The 18,391-nt window shown below is 48.1% G+C and overlaps 1 protein-coding gene across 2 annotated transcripts in view; it reads left to right on the top strand.

Annotated features, from left to right (window-relative positions):
- arid4b (AT-rich interaction domain 4B) overlaps nucleotides 1-18,391 on the top strand; it is a 212,052-nt gene that overhangs the window by 77,741 nt on the left and 115,920 nt on the right. For both annotated transcript variants that reach the window (XM_070884649.1, XM_070884648.1), the window contains exons 9-12: nucleotides 986-1,124; nucleotides 1,534-1,613; nucleotides 11,412-11,488; nucleotides 12,543-12,673. In XM_070884649.1, coding sequence (XP_070740750.1) covers nucleotides 986-1,124; nucleotides 1,534-1,613; nucleotides 11,412-11,488; nucleotides 12,543-12,673 — 427 coding nt within the window. The remainder of the gene's footprint in view (nucleotides 1-985; nucleotides 1,125-1,533; nucleotides 1,614-11,411; nucleotides 11,489-12,542; nucleotides 12,674-18,391) is intronic.

Raw genomic sequence — 18,391 nt, 5'->3', positions numbered from 1 at the left:
CCTGTGTTGCACTTTTGTTCCATGGTGTGGTTTCTAGAGCTGTTATGAAATGCTCATTGGATGCAAAATGTTTGTGGACTGCTGTTTCAATCACCTGAGTTAATCAAATTTCTGAAGTGAATTGCAGCACGGTCAAAGCATTGTGGTGGTGTTGTGCTTACAATAAAAAAAAAAGTTACTCGCATGTTTGGAGCTTATTTTAGCAGGGAAGGTGCTTAATGTCACACCAAAAATTACTATGACATGTACATTGAATATATAAAACTGCACTTACTCATTCAAGTGCCTCATTTGCATTTTTAAAACCAGAGCTGGTATATTTGAGTTGAAATCAATGAATCAACGAGGCACATAATTTCTGAAATCTGAGGAGTGCTAATCCTATTTACAAATTCTCAGCTGTTCTTCAACTACTCCCACTGCACGTTAAAAGAAAGCAGTCAATACAAGTCATGTTCTCAAAACATCTCCGGCCACTAAGACGGAATCAAGACTCACTGATGGGCATCTCCTTCAGCACAAAGCCCTTCCCCACCATCGCATGCAGTTTATACCTGACCAACTGCACTTTTCCACTCAAAAATGCCTTTGCAGACCCACCGACACCACCCCGCTCCCCCCCGCAAAGTGCATGCCCTTTTCTGTATGTACACCACTTGAGTTTGGCTCAGCTGTCTTTCTCCCTCTGCATCGCCTGCTAAGTCATTCAATGTTCCTCGTTTTAAACAAAGCACTTACCACAACAGAAAGTGTGGTGACTTTTTGACTCTTCAGTTTTTGTGCACATTGTTTAGCTAGTATCATCATGTACTTGTTACTTCCACCATTGTCCAAAGTTCACACCGATCGTACCGTATCTTTTTTGTAATACCTGGAAGTGCACTGTGATTTGTATCTTTTTTTAATCTCCTGAACTGAGACTCTCGGATGTTGCATGTGTGAACGGATAATTTCAGCCATTGTCTGCTGTCTCATTTCATTGTAGCCCCGATGAAGAAGAGTCGTCTTCATCCAGTGATGAAGATGATGAAGACAGACGATTAAGCGATGAATTAATTGGTAAAATTGTCTGTGTAGAGTGTACTAATGGAGACAAAAGGAAGACCTCACGGTACCCGGCTCTGGTAAGTATTTTTTAACTTCAATTTATTGCAGAAACGAGGTTAAATGCAGAGACTTGTACTGAGACACATTGTGAGACACAGCAAAGCTTGCACTGACACTCCTGTGTGACTGCCACATGGTGTAGAAACTGTCGTGCAACTAACCTGCATCACTCTTGGGCTCCTGAGTTTAGATAAGTTAACCAAGTAGCTGAAATATTGGGAGAGCTTAAAACTTCTGACTAAAATTCACTGCAAATATAGTTGAAAATAAATCAAATGGGACGTCGTGAATCATTCAATATCAACCAAATATTTGAATTTATGGAAAGGTCAGCGGTATACAAACGTTCCCGTGAAATGTGTTTGTGCACAATGTTCTACCCGTGTCCTTTTTTTCTTCTAAATGCACTTGTTTTTGCTTCTAAAGGTAATTTCTCCAGACTGCAGCGATGAAGTCACGGTGAAAAAGGACAGCGTGTTGGTTCGCTCATTCAAGGATGGCAAATTGTGAGTCCGCGCATAATTTATGCTGCAGAAAACAGAAACTGACGGGAAAGTTCTTGCAGCATGGGGTTAATCCTGAAATACAGCCCCACTGATAACACGGCATGATTTCCATTGTGCAGCATGTCCTCCGACCATTATGCCGATAGAGGCCCCACTACCAACAGCATGCTGCATCTCAAAAGGCTGTGCACGCCCCATGTTACAATTGTGTGTGTGTTTGTGTGCGCATGCGTGTTTGTGTATGAATGAGACAGAGGCCTATCCAGATTCAGCCCCTCGATAGCCCATAAGTATATGTGGTCTGTCCAATTAATGCTGATAGTGGGGTATCTTGCCCAGAGAGATGAAATTCAGCAAGCTATTCATCATTCTTGAACCGAGAGTTGCTGTGTCGGTGCAGTATGAACTTAAATTATGAAATAAAAACACAAAGTGCTGGTAATACCTAGTAGGGTTATCAGAATTCGAGAAGACAGCTTCAAGTTTGAGGTAGAAACATTTCAATTGAAAAGATTGTTCTTGGCTTCTGACATAATTTGATGCATAGTGCAGCTGTAGCACAAAGGCCATGCATGTGAGCAGTGTGTGCGCAGATTGAGTACCTCTGCTCCAACCCCAGGGCATTCAAAGTACAGGCATAATAGTCCGCATTGATTCAGCTTGTCTGAATTCTAAATGAAATCCTTGTAGTAATCCATGACTTAATGCTTTTTATCTTGTGTAGAATTTTTAGATGCCAAAAATGTACAGTTAAATAATAAGGGTTTTTTTTATTTCTGGTTTTCGAGCAAGGTGCTGACAGAGCAGTCAGTTTTTTACATTCCTGCATAGAGATACATATACAACACGGAAATGGGCCATTTGGCCCAACTAGTCCGTCTCTGCATTTAGTCTCCTTGCGAGTAAATAGTTCTAATCACTGTTTTACACCCAGTTCCCTTTTGCCTTCATCCACCTCTCCAATCTAATCTTCAATGTTGACATAGTTTCTCTGCCTCAATCACGAACCCTGCGAGTGAATTACACAGCCTCACAACTCTCTGTAAAGATGTTTCTCTTGTTCTCTGTTCTAAATCTTTTACGTTTAGTCTTGTATCTATGGCCCCGTGTTCAAGGTCTCTCACATACTGGGAACAGTCTGCTTCAATGTTCCCATTAAGCTGCGTGACTGCGCAGAAGTCTTTAGGTCACCGGCTTTTGAATGGAAAAACCACACGTGCAAAAATTTGAATGGGCTGCGCAGCCTGTTAAAGGGGCCACCCACCCCAAAAAAACATTAAAGGGAACATTTGTCTGCTTCTCTCTGTCCGATCCCGTTCTTTCGTCATTTGAAATACTTCTATCCTATCATATCATCCCATAATCTGCATTGTTCTGAAGAAAAAGCCTCAATTGTACAAGTCTTATTTGTATTTCCCCATACCAGTTAGCATCCTAGTGATTCTGTGTTGTCCACTCTCTAAAGCCTCAATATTCCTCCTATTGTGTGGAGCTCTTACTAAAATTTTATATAGGCACAGCCTAATCTTTTGGATTTTATATTCTCTAACTTTAGTCATAAAACCTGGAATTCCATGAACTATTTTACAGCTGAGGTGCTGTCTTTAATGTCCTGTGAATATATCTCCCCCCAATCCCTCTGCTCACATCAGTTTCCACATGTACGCTGACGACACCCAGCTCTGCCTCACTACCACTTCTCTTGACCCCGCTCACTGTCCCTGATTTGTCACACTGCTTGTCTGACATCCAATACTGGATGAGCAGAAATTTCTTTCAACTAAATATTGGGAAGGCTGAAATAATTGTCTTCAGTCCCCGCCGCAACCTCTGTTCCCGCGCCACCGACTCCATCCCTCTCCGCGGCAACTGTCTTGAGGCTGAACCACACCCTTTGCAACCTTGGTGTGGTATTTGACCTTGGCGTGGTATTTGACCTTGGCATGAGCTTCTTATCACACATCCATGCCATGACCAAAGCAGCCTACTTCCACCTCCGTATATCAGCTGACTCCATCCCACTTCAGCTCATCTGCTGCTGAAACTCTCATCCAAGCCTTTGCTGCCTCTAGACTTGACTATTCCAATGCTCTCCTGTCTGGTGGCTCTGCTGCACAAGAGGGCAGGAAAAAGAGTGGGAGAGCTGTAGTGGCAAGGAATTCTATTGTAAGGGGCATAGTAAGCAGCTGCAAACGAGACTCCAGGATGGTGTGTTGCCTCCCTGGTGCAAGGGTCAAGGATGTCTCGGAGCGGCTGCAGGGCATTCTGGAGGTGGAGGGGGAAACAGCCAGTTGTCGTGGTACATATAGGTACCAACGATATAGGTTAAAAAAAATGGGATGAGGTCCTACAAGCTGAATTTAGGGATCTAGAAGTTAAATTTAAAAAGTAGGACCTCAAAGGTGGTAATCTCAGGAGTGCCACGTGCTAGTCAGAGTAGAAATAGCAGGTTGGTTAAGATGAATACGTGGCTTGAGGAATGGTGCAAGAGGGAGGGATTCAAATTCCTGGGACATTGGAACTGGTTCTGGGGGAGGTGGGACCAGTACAAACCGGACGGTCTGCACCTGGGCAGGACCGGAACCAATGTCCTAGGGGGAGTGTTTGCTAGTGCTGTGGGGAAGGTGAAACTAATATGGCAGGGGGATGCGAATCTATGCAGGGAGACAGAGGGAAGTAAAATGGGGGCAGAAGCAAAACGTAGAAAGGAGATAAGTAAAAGTGGAGGGCAGAGAAATCAACGGCAAAAATCAAAAAGGGCCACATTACAACATAATTCTAAAAGGACAAAGTGTGTTAAAAAAACAAGCCTGAAGGCTCTGTGTCTCAATGCGTGGAGCATTCGTAATAAGGTGGATGAATTAACTGGGAAGATAGCTGTTAATGGATATGATGTAATAGGGATTACGGACACATGGCTCCAGTGTGACCAAGACTGGGAACATCCAGGGGTATTCAATATTCAGGAAGGATGGACAGAAAGGAAAAGAAGGTGGGGTAGCATTGCTGGTTAAAGAGGAGATTAACGCAATAGTAAGGAAGGACATTAGCTTGGATGATGTGGAATCTGTATGGGTAGAGCTGTGGAACACCAAAGGGCAGAAAACGCTAGTGGGAGTTGTGTACAGACCACCAAACAGTAGTAGTGAGGTTGGGGATGGCATCAAACCAGGAAATTAGGGATGTGTGCAATAAAGGTTATCATGGGTGACTTTAATCTACATATAGATTGGGCTAACCAAACTGGTAGCAATACGGTAGAGGAGGATTTCCTGGAGTGTATAAGGGATGGTTTTCTAGACCAATAAATCGAGGAAACAACTAGAGAGCTAGCCATCCCAGACTGGGTGTTGTGTAACGAGAGAGGATTAATTAGCAATTTTATTGTGCGAGGCCCTTTGGGAAGAGTGACCATAATATGGTAGAATTCTTCATTAAGATGGAGAGTGACACAGTTAATTCAGAGACTAGGGTCCTGAACTTAAGGAAAGGTAACTTTGATGGTATGAGATGTGAATTGGCTAGGATAGACTGGTGAATGATATTTAAAGGGTTGACAGTGGATAGGCATGGATGAACTTCAACAATTGTACATCCCTGTCTGGCGTAAAATAAAATTGGGATGGTGGCTCAACTGTGGCTAACAAGGGAAATTAGGGATAGTGTTAAATCCAAGGAAGAGGCATATAAATTGGCCAGAAAAAGCAGCAAACCTGACGACTGGGAGAAATTTAAAATTCAGCAGAAGAGGACAAAGGGTTTAATTAGGAGGGGGAAAATAGAGAAAGAGAGTAAGCTTGCAGGGAACATAAAAACTGACTGCAAAAGCTTCGAGAGAAAGAGAAAAAGATTAGTGAAGTCAGAATTAGGTGAATTTATAATGGGGAACAAAGAAATGTCAGACCAATTGAACGAATACTTTGGTTCTGTCTTCACTAAGGAAGACACAAATAACCTTCCGGAAATACTAGGGGACCGAAAGTCTAGCGAGAAGGAGGAACTGAAGGAAATCCTTATTAGTCAGGAAATTGTGTTAGGAAAATTGATGGGACTGAAGGCCGATGCATTGGTGGTCATTTTCCAACATTCTATAGACTCTGGATCAGTTCCTATGGACTGGAGGGTAGCTAATTTTACCCCACTTTATTAAAAAAGGAAGGAGAAAGAAAACAGGCAACTATAGACCGATTAGCCTGACATCGATAGTGGGGAGAATGTTGGAATCTATTATTAAAGATGTAATAGCAACACATTTGGAAAGCAGTGACCGGATCAGTTCAAGTTAGCATGGATTTATGAAAGGGAAATTATGCTTGACAAATCTAAAATTTTTTGAGGATGTAACTCGTAGAGTGGACAAGGGAGAACCAGTGGATATGATGTATTTGGGTTTCAAAAGGCTTTTGACAAGGTCCCACACAAGAGATTAATGTGCAAAATTAAAGCACATGGTATTGGGGGTAATGTATTGATGTGGATTGAGAACTGGTTGTCAGACAGGAAGCAAAGAATAGGAATAAACGGGTCCTTTTCAGAATGGCAGGCAGTGACTAGTGGGGTACCGCAAGGTTCGGTGCTGGGACCCCAGCTGTTTACACTGTACATTAATGATTTTAGATGAAGGAATTGAATGTAATATCTCCAAGTTTGCAGATGACACTAAACTGGGTGGCAGTGTGAGCTATGAGGGGGACGCTAAGAGGCTGCAGGGTGACTTGGACAGGTTAGTTGAGTGGGCCAATGCATGGCAGATGCAGTATAATGTGGATAAATGTGAGGTTATCCTCTTTGGTGGCAAAAACAGGAAGGCAGAATATTATCTGAATGGCGGCAGATTAGGAAAAGGGGAAGTGCAACGAGACCTGGGTGTCATGGTTCATCAGTAATTGAAAGTTGGCATGCAGGTACAGCAGGCGGTGAAGAAGGCAAATGGCATGTTGGCCTTCATAGCTAGGGGATTTGAGTATAGGAGCGGGAGGTCTTACTGCAGTTGTACAGGGCCTTGGTGAGGCCATACCTTGAATATTGTGTACAGTTTTAGTCTCCTAATCTGAGGAAGGACATTCTTGCTATTGAGAGTGCAGCGAAGGTTTACCAGACTGATTCCCGGGATGGCAGGACTGACATATGAAGAAAGACTGGATTAACTAGGCTTATATTCACTGGAATTTAGAAGAATGAAAGGGGATCTTATAGAAACATATAAAATTCTGACAGGATTGGACAGGTTAGATGTAGGAAGAATGTTCCCGATGTTGGGGAAGTCCAGAACCAGGGACACAGTCTAAGGATAAAGGGTAAGCCATTTAGGACCAAGATGAGGAGAAACTTCTTCACTCAGAGAATTGTGAACCTGTGGACTTCTCTACCACAAAATTGTTGAGGCCAGTTCGTTAGATATATTCAAAAGGGAGCTTGATGTGGCCCTTACGGCTAAAGGGATCAGGGGTTATGGAGAGAAAGCAGGAATGGGATACTGAAGTTGCATGATCAGCCATGATCTTATTGAATGGTGGTGCAGGCTCGAAGGGCCGAATGGCCTGCTCCTGCACCTATTTTCTATGTTTCTATGTTTCCACCCTCAATAAACTTGAGCTCATCCAAAACTCTGCTGTCTGTTTCCTAGCTCACCCAAATTCCCTTTCACCCTTCACCCCTTTGCTCGCTGACCAACATTGGCTCCAGCATCTGAATTTTAAAATTTCAATCTTGTTTTCAAATCCCTGCTTGACCTCCTCCAGCCCCACAACACTCCAGGATCTCTGCGCTCCTCCAATTCTGGCCTCTTCAGCATTCCCGATTTCCATCACTTCACAATGGCGGCCGTGATTTCAGCTGCCTGGGCCCTAAACTCTGGAATTCCCTCCATACGCCTCGCTCCTCCTTGTTAAGATGCTCCTTAAAACCTACCTCTTTGACCAAGTTTTTGATCATCTGCTCCAACATCTCCTTATGTGTCTCGGTGTCATTTCTTTTTGATAATGACTCCAGTGCAGCGCCTTGCTATGTTAAAGGCGCTATATAAATGCAAGTTGTTGTTGACATTGAATTCCATCTTATCAATATCCCTTTTCAGCTTCCTTTGTTCTTCTAAAGAATTAACGATACCTCCTATTTTTGTATCATCTATATATTTCGATGTTGCTCCCTTTAGGCCTATATCCAAATCATTGATATACGCAGTGGACAAAAGTGTCCCCAGAACTGAACCCTGAGACACCACTACCCACTTCCAACCACTCTGGAAAAACTTCCCTTAACTCCTACTGTTCTTTTCCCTTCCAACCAATTCTTAATCCAGTTTACGATAATCCATCAATTCCACATCTGGTAATCCTCTTTAGTAATGTCCCACGTGCATCTGGTCAAGGGGAAAATTGCGGTCGGAGGAGTTTTTCGATCTTGCCCATGAAAACATGACTTCCGCGTACGTAGGGAAATGCTGGAGTCACGTGGGCCTGGACCACCAATCACTAGGCAGTATTCTCATTGATAAAAATGGGATTTCCATTTGTACGGACTGCCATTACAATCAATGAGAAAATCATTCTAAAACAAGAAACACAGCATAATAAATTAATTTAAAAAAAAAACTCATATTAAAATTAATTGAAATTAAATGTAGTTAACTGTTGTAGAAAAAATTTTTTTTTTGTGTTTTAATAGAATTAAAAATAAACTTCCCTTAACGATTGAAACACAGAAACATAGAAAATAGGTGCAGGAGCAGGCCATTCAGCCCTTCGAGCCTGCACCACCATTCAATATGATCATGGCTGATCATGCAACTTCAGTACCCCATTCCTGCTTTCTCTCCATAACCCCTGATCCCTTTGGCCGTAAGGGCCACATCTAACTCCCTTTTGAATATATCTAACGAATTGGCCTCAACAATTTTGTGGTAGAGAAGTCCACAGGTTCACAATTCTCTGAGTGAAGAAGTTTCTCCTCATCTTGGTCCTAAATGGCTTACCCCTTATCCTTAGACTGTGACCCCTGGTTCTGGACTTCCCCAACATTGGGAACATTCTTCCTGCATCTAACCTGTCCAATCCCGGTAGAATTTTATATGCTTCTATGAGATTCATAAAAATGAAAAAAATTTAAAACTCTTGGGCTGGCAAAAGTAAGCTATGCACCTGCTTTTACCAGGTGTAAAAGTTTGAAGGACATTCGCTGGGCATGAGTTGGGCAAATAGCCCAATCTTTCCCACGCGGATGTCCTTCTCGCGGGAATGCGGAAGATCTGTCAGAAGAAATCTTGACAGCGGAAAAGCACGTGCATCTCGCCCCAGAAACCGGCTTTTGCGAGGCCTCGCCGGGTCTGTGCATACTTCGGACCCACCCGGCAAGGCCGGAATTTTCAGCCCAGTGTCTTCGGTCTCTGTTCCTCTGCCACAGATTCTACGCCCCTCCCTGGCCACTGTCGCAGGCTGATCCTGACTGTTTGCAACCTCGGCGTCCTATTTTACCCTCCGTTGAGTTTCCAACCCTTGGTGATGTCATCTCCATCACCAAGGCTGCTGACTTCTATCAGTTGTGATGACCGTAATAACACACTGTGAGAAAACTAGCATTTCGGTCAATAGAGGTGGTCCATTAGCCCCCGGACATGTTACTCTCTCTGGCCCCGCCCCCTCCACACGCTACTCTCTCCGGCCCTGCCTCCTCCGCCCCATGCTCGCCCCGGCTCCGGCCCCTTGCTCGCCCCGGCTCCGGCCCCTTGCTCGCCCCGGCTCCGGCCCCTTGCTCGCCCCGGCTCCGGCCCCTTGCTCGCCCCGGCTCCGGCCCCTTGCTCGCCCCGGCTCCGGCCCCTTGCTCGCCCCGGCTCCGGCCCCTTGCTCGCCCCGGCTCCGGCCCCTTGCTCGCCCCGGCTCCGGCCCCTTGCTCGCCCCGGCTCCGGCCCCTTGCTCGCCCCGGCTCCGGCCCCTTGCTCGCCCCGGCTCCGGCCCCTTGCTCGCCCCGGCTCCGGCCCCTTGCTCGCCCCGGCTCCGGCCCCTTGCTCGCCCCGGCTCCGGCCCCTTGCTCGCCCCGGCTCCGGCCCCTTGCTCGCCCCGGCTCCGGCCCCTTGCTCGCCCCGGCTCCGGCCCCTTGCTCGCCCCGGCTCCGGTCCCTTGCTCGCTCCGGTCCCTTGCTCGCTCCTGCCCCGCCCCCTCCACCCCTTGCTCGCTCCGGCCCCACCCCTTGCTCGCTCCGGCCCCACCCCCTTGCTCGCTCCGCCTCCGCCCCTTGCTCGCTCCGGCCCTGCTCCCGCCCCCCTCTGCCCCTTGCTCGCTCCGGCTCCACCCCTTGCTCGTTCCGGCCCCGCCCCCCCCTCAGCCCCTTGCTCGTTCCGGCCCCACCCCCTCCCTCTGCCCTCCCTCTGCCCCTGCCCCCTCTGCCCCTTGCTCGCTCCGGCTCTGCCACCACCCCCTCCGCCCCTTGCTCCCTCCGGCCCCGCCCCCACCACCCCTTGCTCCCTCCGGCCCCACCCCCACCACCCCTTGCTCACTCAGGCTCCGCCCCCTCCGTCCCTTGCTCACTCAGGCTCCGCCCCCTCCGTCCCTTGCTCGCTCCGGCTCCACCACCACCCCCTCCGGCTCTGCCCCTTGCTCCCTCCGCCCCCTGCTCGCTCCGGCTCCGCCCCCTGCTCGCTCCGACTCCGCCCCCTGCTCGCTCCGGCTCCGCCCCTTGCTCGCTCCGGCTCCGCCCCTTGCTCGCTCCGGCTCCGCCCCTTGCTCCCTCCGGCTCCGCCCCCTGCTCGCTCCGGCTCCGCCCCTTGCTCCCTCCGGCTCCGCCCCCTGCTCGCTCCGGCTCCGCCCCTTGCTCCCTCCGGCTCCGCCCCCTGCTCGCTCCGGCTCCGCCCCTTGCTCCCTCCGCCCCCGCCCCCTCTGCGCATTGCTGTCTGCGCCCCACCCTCTTGACATCCTGACATGTAATCCCTGGTCGGAATAAGCAGCTTTCTGGAGCCTATTGTTGAAACATGGACAATGGAGAAGCTCATGTGTTGGCCTTCCTGTTCTACACTTTCATCAATGATGCGTTGTTAAGTTTTCAAAAAAAATTTGCTCATGGAATGTGGGCGCCGCTGGCAAGGCCAGTATTTATTGCCCATCCCTAATTGCCCGTGAGAAGGTGGTGGTGAGCCGCCGCCTTGAACCGCTGCAGTCTGTGAGGTGAAGGTACTCCCTCAGTGCTGTTGGAGAGGGAGTTCCAGGAATTTGACCCAGCAACGATGAAGGAACAATTGTGCAATCACTGAAAGAGATTGACCTGCTGTGGAAGAAAGCAAAGGAATAATGGGTTAGGAAGACAACGCACAGAATGTAATTACAAAGAATTACATTAAATTTCCAGCACAGAAACAAAGTATTTGGTCCGTGCCGGTGTTTATGTTCCACTCGAGCCTCCTCCCACCCCTCTTCATCTCACCCTATCAGCATATCCTTCTATTCCTTTCTCCATCACATACTTATCTAGCTTCCCCTTAAATACCTCTCTATGCTAGTCACCTCAACTACTCCCTGTGCTGGCAAGTTCCATATTCTCACCACTCTCTGGGTAAAGAGGTTTTTCCTGAATTCCTTATTGGATTTATTCGTGACTATATTTATATTCATGGCTCTAGTTTTGGCCTCCAATTGATTAGATAGTTGATGCAAAACAGCCGCATTAATGGATCCCATTTCATTATGTGAAGCCTTAATTGCGGTGGCAATTGGTTAGGAGCGAGTGAGTTACCTCAGCGTGTGTGGGAAGGTGCTGATCCACTGGTTCTGCTCTCCCAACATCACGATGTGTCTGATTGATTTGTTGCAGTGTGGCTGTGCCCAGGAAGGACATTGCAGAATTTAACAGTGAGATGGCCTCAAAATATGATGCAGCAATGAAGGAAGGTAAAAAGGAATTTTACTTCATTCTGTCCAACCAATAGGCTAAAAACCGACAGAGCTCACTCAGTACGCTCCAATTTAAGATTATACTTGCATATTGCTTTGCTGTGGAATGAGGGTTTCAGTCAGTTCATGAAAACTGATTGGTCAGGTGATGAAATTCAATACAAATTAAAACTTACTGGATATACAGGCAATCTGCAAATAATCCTAAAATTCTAATTTGAAATGGACACTTTTCAGGAACAGGAGTCACCCATTCAGCCCCTCGAGCCTGTTCCGCCATTCAGTTAGATCATGACTGATCTGCATCCTAACTCCATTTATCCGCCTTGGCTCTGTAACCCTTAATACCCTTGCCAAACAATTTAAATGTTACCTTGAGTTTAATTGAAGCACTTTAGCTGAAACCATGGAGGGGTCACACCTGCTTCTGCTCTGCTCCTCAGTGGCACTGTTGGTTTGTGCTGTATCATGTGGTTCTGCTGCATTACAGAAAGTGCTGATCTGAATTAAACTGCCCTAACTTTTTTTTTAACTACTAATGGAAAAATCCTGATTGCAGACTTTATTGCTGATTTACTGATTTATTTAAGCACAGAAGGAGGCCATTCGGCCCATCGTGCCTGTGCCGGCTCTTTGAAAGAGCGATCCAACTAGCCCCGCTCCCCTGCTCTTTTCCCCATAGGCCTACCAATTAGTCCCCTTAAAGTATTTGTCCAATTTCTTTCGAGAGTTACCATTGAATCTGCTTCCACCACCCTTTCAGGCAGTGCGCTCCAGATCCTAAGTTTCATTCTGTGCTTGACCTGACTTGGAGTGCTCGATGCTGACACTGAGTGAGAAACAAGTGCTGTTTTATTCTCTAGCACTGACCACAATAACTGGAAAGCTCACCAAAAATGTGAGCTAACCACGTAGGGAGTGTTTAACCTAATAGTGTCCCCCACTCTGCCCCCTCAGTTGTTACTTTACTGTAACTGATTTGCACAGATATTTGTTTTAACCTTTAAACGGTGATCATTAGTAAAAGCTATTTTTGGGGTGGGGTTTCCAGCTTTGGATCAGGCTTTAGAATTCTTGAAGAGCGGAGCCATCCCTAACAATTGGAAGACGGAACTGAAGGAAGAGAGCTCGAGCAGTGAAGAAGAAGAACGCGACGAGGAAGAGGAGAGCAGCGAGGAGGAGGTGAGGATTTTGTTTTGGGTACAACATAAGAACATAAGAATTAGGAACAGGAGTAGGCCAACTAGCCCCTCGAGCCTGATCCGCCACTCAACAAGATCATGGCTGATCTGGCCGTGGACTCAGCTCCACTTACCCGCCCGCTCCCCGTAACCCTTAATTCCCTTATTGGTTAAAAATCTATCTATCTGTGATTTGAATACATTCAATGAGCTAGCCTCAACTGCTTCCTTGGGCAGAGAATTCCACAGATTCACAATCCTCTGGGAGAAGAAATTCCTTCTCAACTCGGTTTTAAATTGGCTCCCCCGTATTTTGAGGCTGTGCCCCCAATTTCTAGTCTCCCCAACCAGTGGAAACAACCTCTCTGCCTCTATCTTGTCTATCCCTTTCATTATTTTAAATGTTTCTATAAGATCACACCTCATCCTTCTGAACTCCAACGAGTAAAGACCCAGTCTACTCAATCTATCATCATAAGGTAACCCCCTCATCTCCGGAATCAGCCTAGTGAATCGTCTCTGTACCCCATCCAAAGCTAGTATATCCTTCCTTAAGTAAGGTGACCAAAACTGCACGCAGTACTCCAGGTGCGGCCTCACCAATACCCTGTACAGTTGTAGCAGGACCTCCCTGCTTTTGTACTCCATCCCTCTCGCAATGAAGGCCAACATTCCATTCGCCTTCCTGATTACCTGCTGCACCTGCAAACTAACTTTTTGGGATTCATGCACAAGGACCCCCAGGTCCCTCTGCACCGCAGCATGTTGTAATTTCTCCTCATTCAAATAATATTCCCTTTTACTGTTTTTTTTTTCCAAGGTGGATGACCTCACATTTTCCGACATTGTATTCCATCTGCCAAACCTTAGCCCATTCGCTTAACCTATCCAAATCTCCTTGCAGCCTCTCTGTGTCCTCTACACAACCCGCTTTCCCACTAATCTTTGTGTCATCTGCAAATTTTGTTACACTACACTCTGTCCCCTCTTCCAGGTCATCTATGTATATTGTAAACAGTTGTGGTCCCAGCATCGATCCCTGTGGCACACCACTAACCACCGGTTTCCAACCCGAAAAGGACCCATTTATCCCGACTCTCTGCTTTCTGTTAGTTAGCCAATTCTCTATCCATGCTAATACATTTTCTCTGACTCCGCGTACCTTTATCTTCTGCAGTGATCTTTTGTGTGGCACCTTACCGAATGCCTTTTGGAAATCTAAATACACCACATCCATCGGTACACCTCTATCCACCATGCTCGTTATATCCTCAAAGAATTCCAGTAAATTAGTTAAACATGATTTCCCCTTCATGAATCCATGTTGCGTCTGCTTGATTGCAGTCCTTCCTATCCAGATGTCCCGCTATTTCTTCCTTAATGATAGCTTCAAGCATTTTCCCCACTACAGATGTTAAACTAACCGGCCTATAGTTACCTGCCTTTTGTCTGCCCCATTTGTTAAACAGAGGCGTTACATTAGCTGCTTTCCAATCCGCTGGTACCTCCCCAGAGTCCAGAGAATTTTGGGAGAGAGTGGGTCACTAACTGTTGAAATTTATTTCCCTCTTAAAAGTTTCAGATGTTAAGTTGTGCATTGACCCTTTCAGCATTTCCGAGCCAGTTTGGCACGGTTCCCATTGTGGTTCCTATCGCTGTTCCCAGGCTGGGTGATTTCAGCTGGGCTCAGTGACCTCCACAGCAGCTGCTAGCACTGAATATATAAATTCTACAGAACAGGAACAGGCGATTTGGCCCAACATAGGCGAGGGGGGGGGGGGTGGCGGAGGTGGTGAGAATAACACAGACACAGTCGAGGGGGGAGGGGTGAGAGTAACACAGACAAAGTCGAGGGGGGAGGGGGAGAGAATAACACAGACACAGTCGAGGGGGGAGGGGGAGAGAATAACACAGACACAGTCGTGGGGGGGGAGTAACACAGACACAGTCGAGGGGGGAGGGGGAGAGAATAACACAGACACAGTCGTGGGGGGGGAGTAACACAGACACAGTCGTGGGGGGGGAGTAACACGGACACAGTCGTGGGGGGGGAGTAACACGGACACAGTCGGGGTGGGGGGAGTAACACAGACACAGTCGGGGTGGGGGGAGTAACACAGACACAGTCGGGGTGGGGGGAGTAACACGGACACAGTCGGGGTGGGGGGAGTAACACAGACACAGTCGGGGTGGGGGGAGTAACACGGACACAGTCGGGGTGGGGGGAGTAACACAGACACAGTCGGGGTGGGGGGAGTAACACAGACACAGTCGGGGTGGGGGGAGTAACACAGACACAGTCAGGGGTGGTGGAGTAACACAGACACAGTCGGGGTGGGGGGAGTAACACAGACACAGTCAGGGGTGGTGGAGTAACACAGACACAGTCAGGGTGGGGGGAGTAACACGGACACAGTCGGGGTGGGGGGAGTAACACAGACACAGTCGGGGTGGGGGGAGTAACACAGACACAGTCGGGGTGGGGGGAGTAACACGGACACAGTCGGGGTGGGGGGAGTAACACGGACACAGTCGGGGTGGGGGGAGTAACACAGACACAGTCGGGGTGGGGGGGGAGTAACACAGACACAGTCAGGGTGGGGGGAGTAACACGGACACAGTCGGGGTGGTGGAGTAACACGGACACAGTCGGGGTGGGGGGAGTAACACGGACACAGTCGGGGTGGGGGGAGTAACACGGACACAGTCGGGGTGGTGGAGTAACACGGACACAGTCGGGGTGGGGGGAGTAACACAGACACAGTCGTGGGGGGGGAGTAACACGGACACAGTCGGGGTGGTGGAGTAACACGGACACAGTCGGGGTGGGGGGAGTAACACGGACACAGTCAGGGTGGGGGGAGTAACACGGACACAGTCAGGGTGGGGGGAGTAACACGGACACAGTCGGGGTGGTGGAGTAACACGGACACAGTCGGGGTGGGGGGAGTAACACGGACACAGTCGGGGTGGTGGAGTAACACGGACACAGTCGGGGTGGGGGGAGTAACACGGACACAGTCGGGGTGGTGGAGTAACACGGACACAGTCGGGGTGGTGGAGTAACACGGACACAGTCGGGGTGGGGGGAGTAACACGGACACAGTCGGGGTGGGGGGAGTAACACGGACACAGTCGGGGTGGTGGAGTAACACGGACACAGTCGGGGTGGGGGGAGTAACACAGACACAGTCGGGGTGGGGGGAGTAACACGGACACAGTCGGGGTGGGTGGAGTAACACGGACACAGTCGGGGTGGGGGGAGTAACACAGACACAGTCGGGGTGGTGGAGTAACACAGACACAGTCGGGGTGGGGGGAGTAACACGGACACAGTCGGGGTGGGGGGGGAGTAACACAGACACAGTCAGGGTGGGGGGAGTAACACGGACACAGTCGGGGTGGTGGAGTAACACGGACACAGTCGGGGTGGGGGGAGTAACACGGACACAGTCAGGGTGGTGGAGTAACACGGACACAGTCGGGGTGGTGGAGTAACACGGACACAGTCGGGGTGGGGGGAGTAACACGGACACAGTCGGGGTGGTGGAGTAACACGGACACAGTCGGGGTGGGGGGAGTAACACGGACACAGTCGGGGTGGGGGGAGTAACACAGACACAGTCAGGGTGGTGGAGTAACACAGACACAGTCGGGGTGGGTGGAGTAACACGGACACAGTCGGGGTGGGGGGAGTAACACAGACACAGTCGGGGTGGTGGAGTAACACAGACACAGTCAGGGTGGTGGAGTAACACGGACACAGTCGGGGTGGTGGAGTAACACAGACACAGTCGGGGTGGGGGGAGTAACACAGACACAGTCGGGGTGGGGGGAGTAACACGGACACAGTCGGGGTGGGTGGAGTAACACGGACACAGTCGGGGTGGTGGAGTAACACGGACACAGTCGGGGTGGGGGGAGTAACACGGACACAGTCGGGGTGGTGGAGTAACACGGACACAGTCGGGGTGGGGGGAGTAACACAGACACAGTCGGGGTGGGGGGAGTAACACGGACACAGTCGGGGTGGTGGAGTAACAGCCATAGCCAGGATGCGGGGCGAGGCGGAGAGTAACACAGACATGCTGGTGGCTTCCCGTTGCTCAGTGTAGGCTGACAAAGCCCGTTGGATTTTTATGTCCTATTGTATTGACTCCATCACGGTTATAAAATGGTTTACTATGCCTCACTTTTGTTGCTCTGCCCCTCTATTAATTTCCAATTTGTTCTATTTATTTGTAATTTGATTAACTGCACTGAGCACGTTTAGATCAGTATCCAGCATTGTGGAGAAGATTGAATTTTTCATGCCATTTTATTTATGGGCACACATGCCCACACACTTCAGTACCTGGGACTAAAACCTGCTCCTCTTTGCCCCTGCACCAATCACAAGCCACAATTCTCAACAAATATTTATACTTTTCAGAACATTGCACTTTAGCAAACTGTAAGATCTCATCTGAACTGAAAACCATAAAGGAAAATGGTTCCCCCAAAACTCTGCAGGAATAAAATGACATCTCCACATATCCGAAACTGAGAGGTTCGAACGATCAGGAAATAATGAACATGAACAGGCTGGGCTTTTTTCTCTCGCAAACAGAAAGCTGAGGACTAATCTAATTAAAATATTGAAAGGGTTTGGTAGGGTAGACGTAGAGAAGATGTTCCCACAAGTGGGGGAGATCACAATGAGGGGCCATAATTGTAATAGAATCGCTAATAAATCCAAGAGGGAATTCAGTAGAAACTTCTTTACCCAGAGAGTGGTGAGAATGGGGAACTCACTAGTATGGGCAGTGGTCGAGACGAATAGCAGAGAGGCATTTAAGAGGAGGCCAGATGTACATGAGGGAGAAAGGAATCGATGGATATGGGATGGAAGGAGACTTATGTGGAGCATGGACCAGTTGAGCCGATTGGTACATTTTTGTGTTGTACATTCGCTGTGTGAAGGATGTTGTATTTCTTTCTCACTTTCCCAAGCTTGTTTGTACACTGGTTTTAAACATAATCCAACAGATGACGTGATCGGCACAGTATCCCTTGGCATCCATTGCACTTCCACTGTTTGCTGCAATGCTTCATTACTCCGCTGGTTTTGTTTTGCCAATTCCTCCTGCCTTTATCTGCTCTATCTGCTTTTTTTAAAGATTTATTTTTCATTCAGTAGTTTAAAAATGCTTTTCCCAGTAATTTTATCCCAAACTCGCCTTGTTTGTCCCATCAAGCCCACCTTCAGGAGTCCTTGTACAGTCTGCTCCACTGGAACTCATTTAATTTCCCAAGCAAATGTTTTTGGCCCATTCCCAACGTGAAAAAAATGAAGCAAAATTTTAATTACTTGCATCCTACATTATTTGTCCATGACCAGATGCTTTACCGGAGAATGACATATTGCAGAAAGAAAGACATGGATTTCGATAGCACCTTTCATGACCTCAGGATATCTCAAAGTGCTTTACAGCCAATGAAATTATTTTGAAGTGTTGTAATATAGAAAAGGCATTTGCCAATTTGTGCACAGCAAGCTCTCACAAACAGCATCACAGAATCTACTCTGTCCAGACCCCTCATGATTTTGAACACTATCAAATCTCCTTTCAATCTGCTTCTAAAGAGAATAACCCCCAGCTTCTCCAGTCTATCTACATAATTTAAGTCCCTCATCCCTGGAATCATTCTCGTACATCTTTTCTGGACCCTCTCAAAG

The sequence above is a fragment of the Pristiophorus japonicus genome, chromosome 7 (assembly GCF_044704955.1).
Source record: "Pristiophorus japonicus isolate sPriJap1 chromosome 7, sPriJap1.hap1, whole genome shotgun sequence".
Lineage (NCBI taxonomy): Eukaryota > Metazoa > Chordata > Chondrichthyes > Pristiophoridae > Pristiophorus > Pristiophorus japonicus.
The sequence above is the reverse complement of the archived record's forward strand: the minus strand, read 5'-3'. Positions and strand labels throughout refer to the sequence as shown.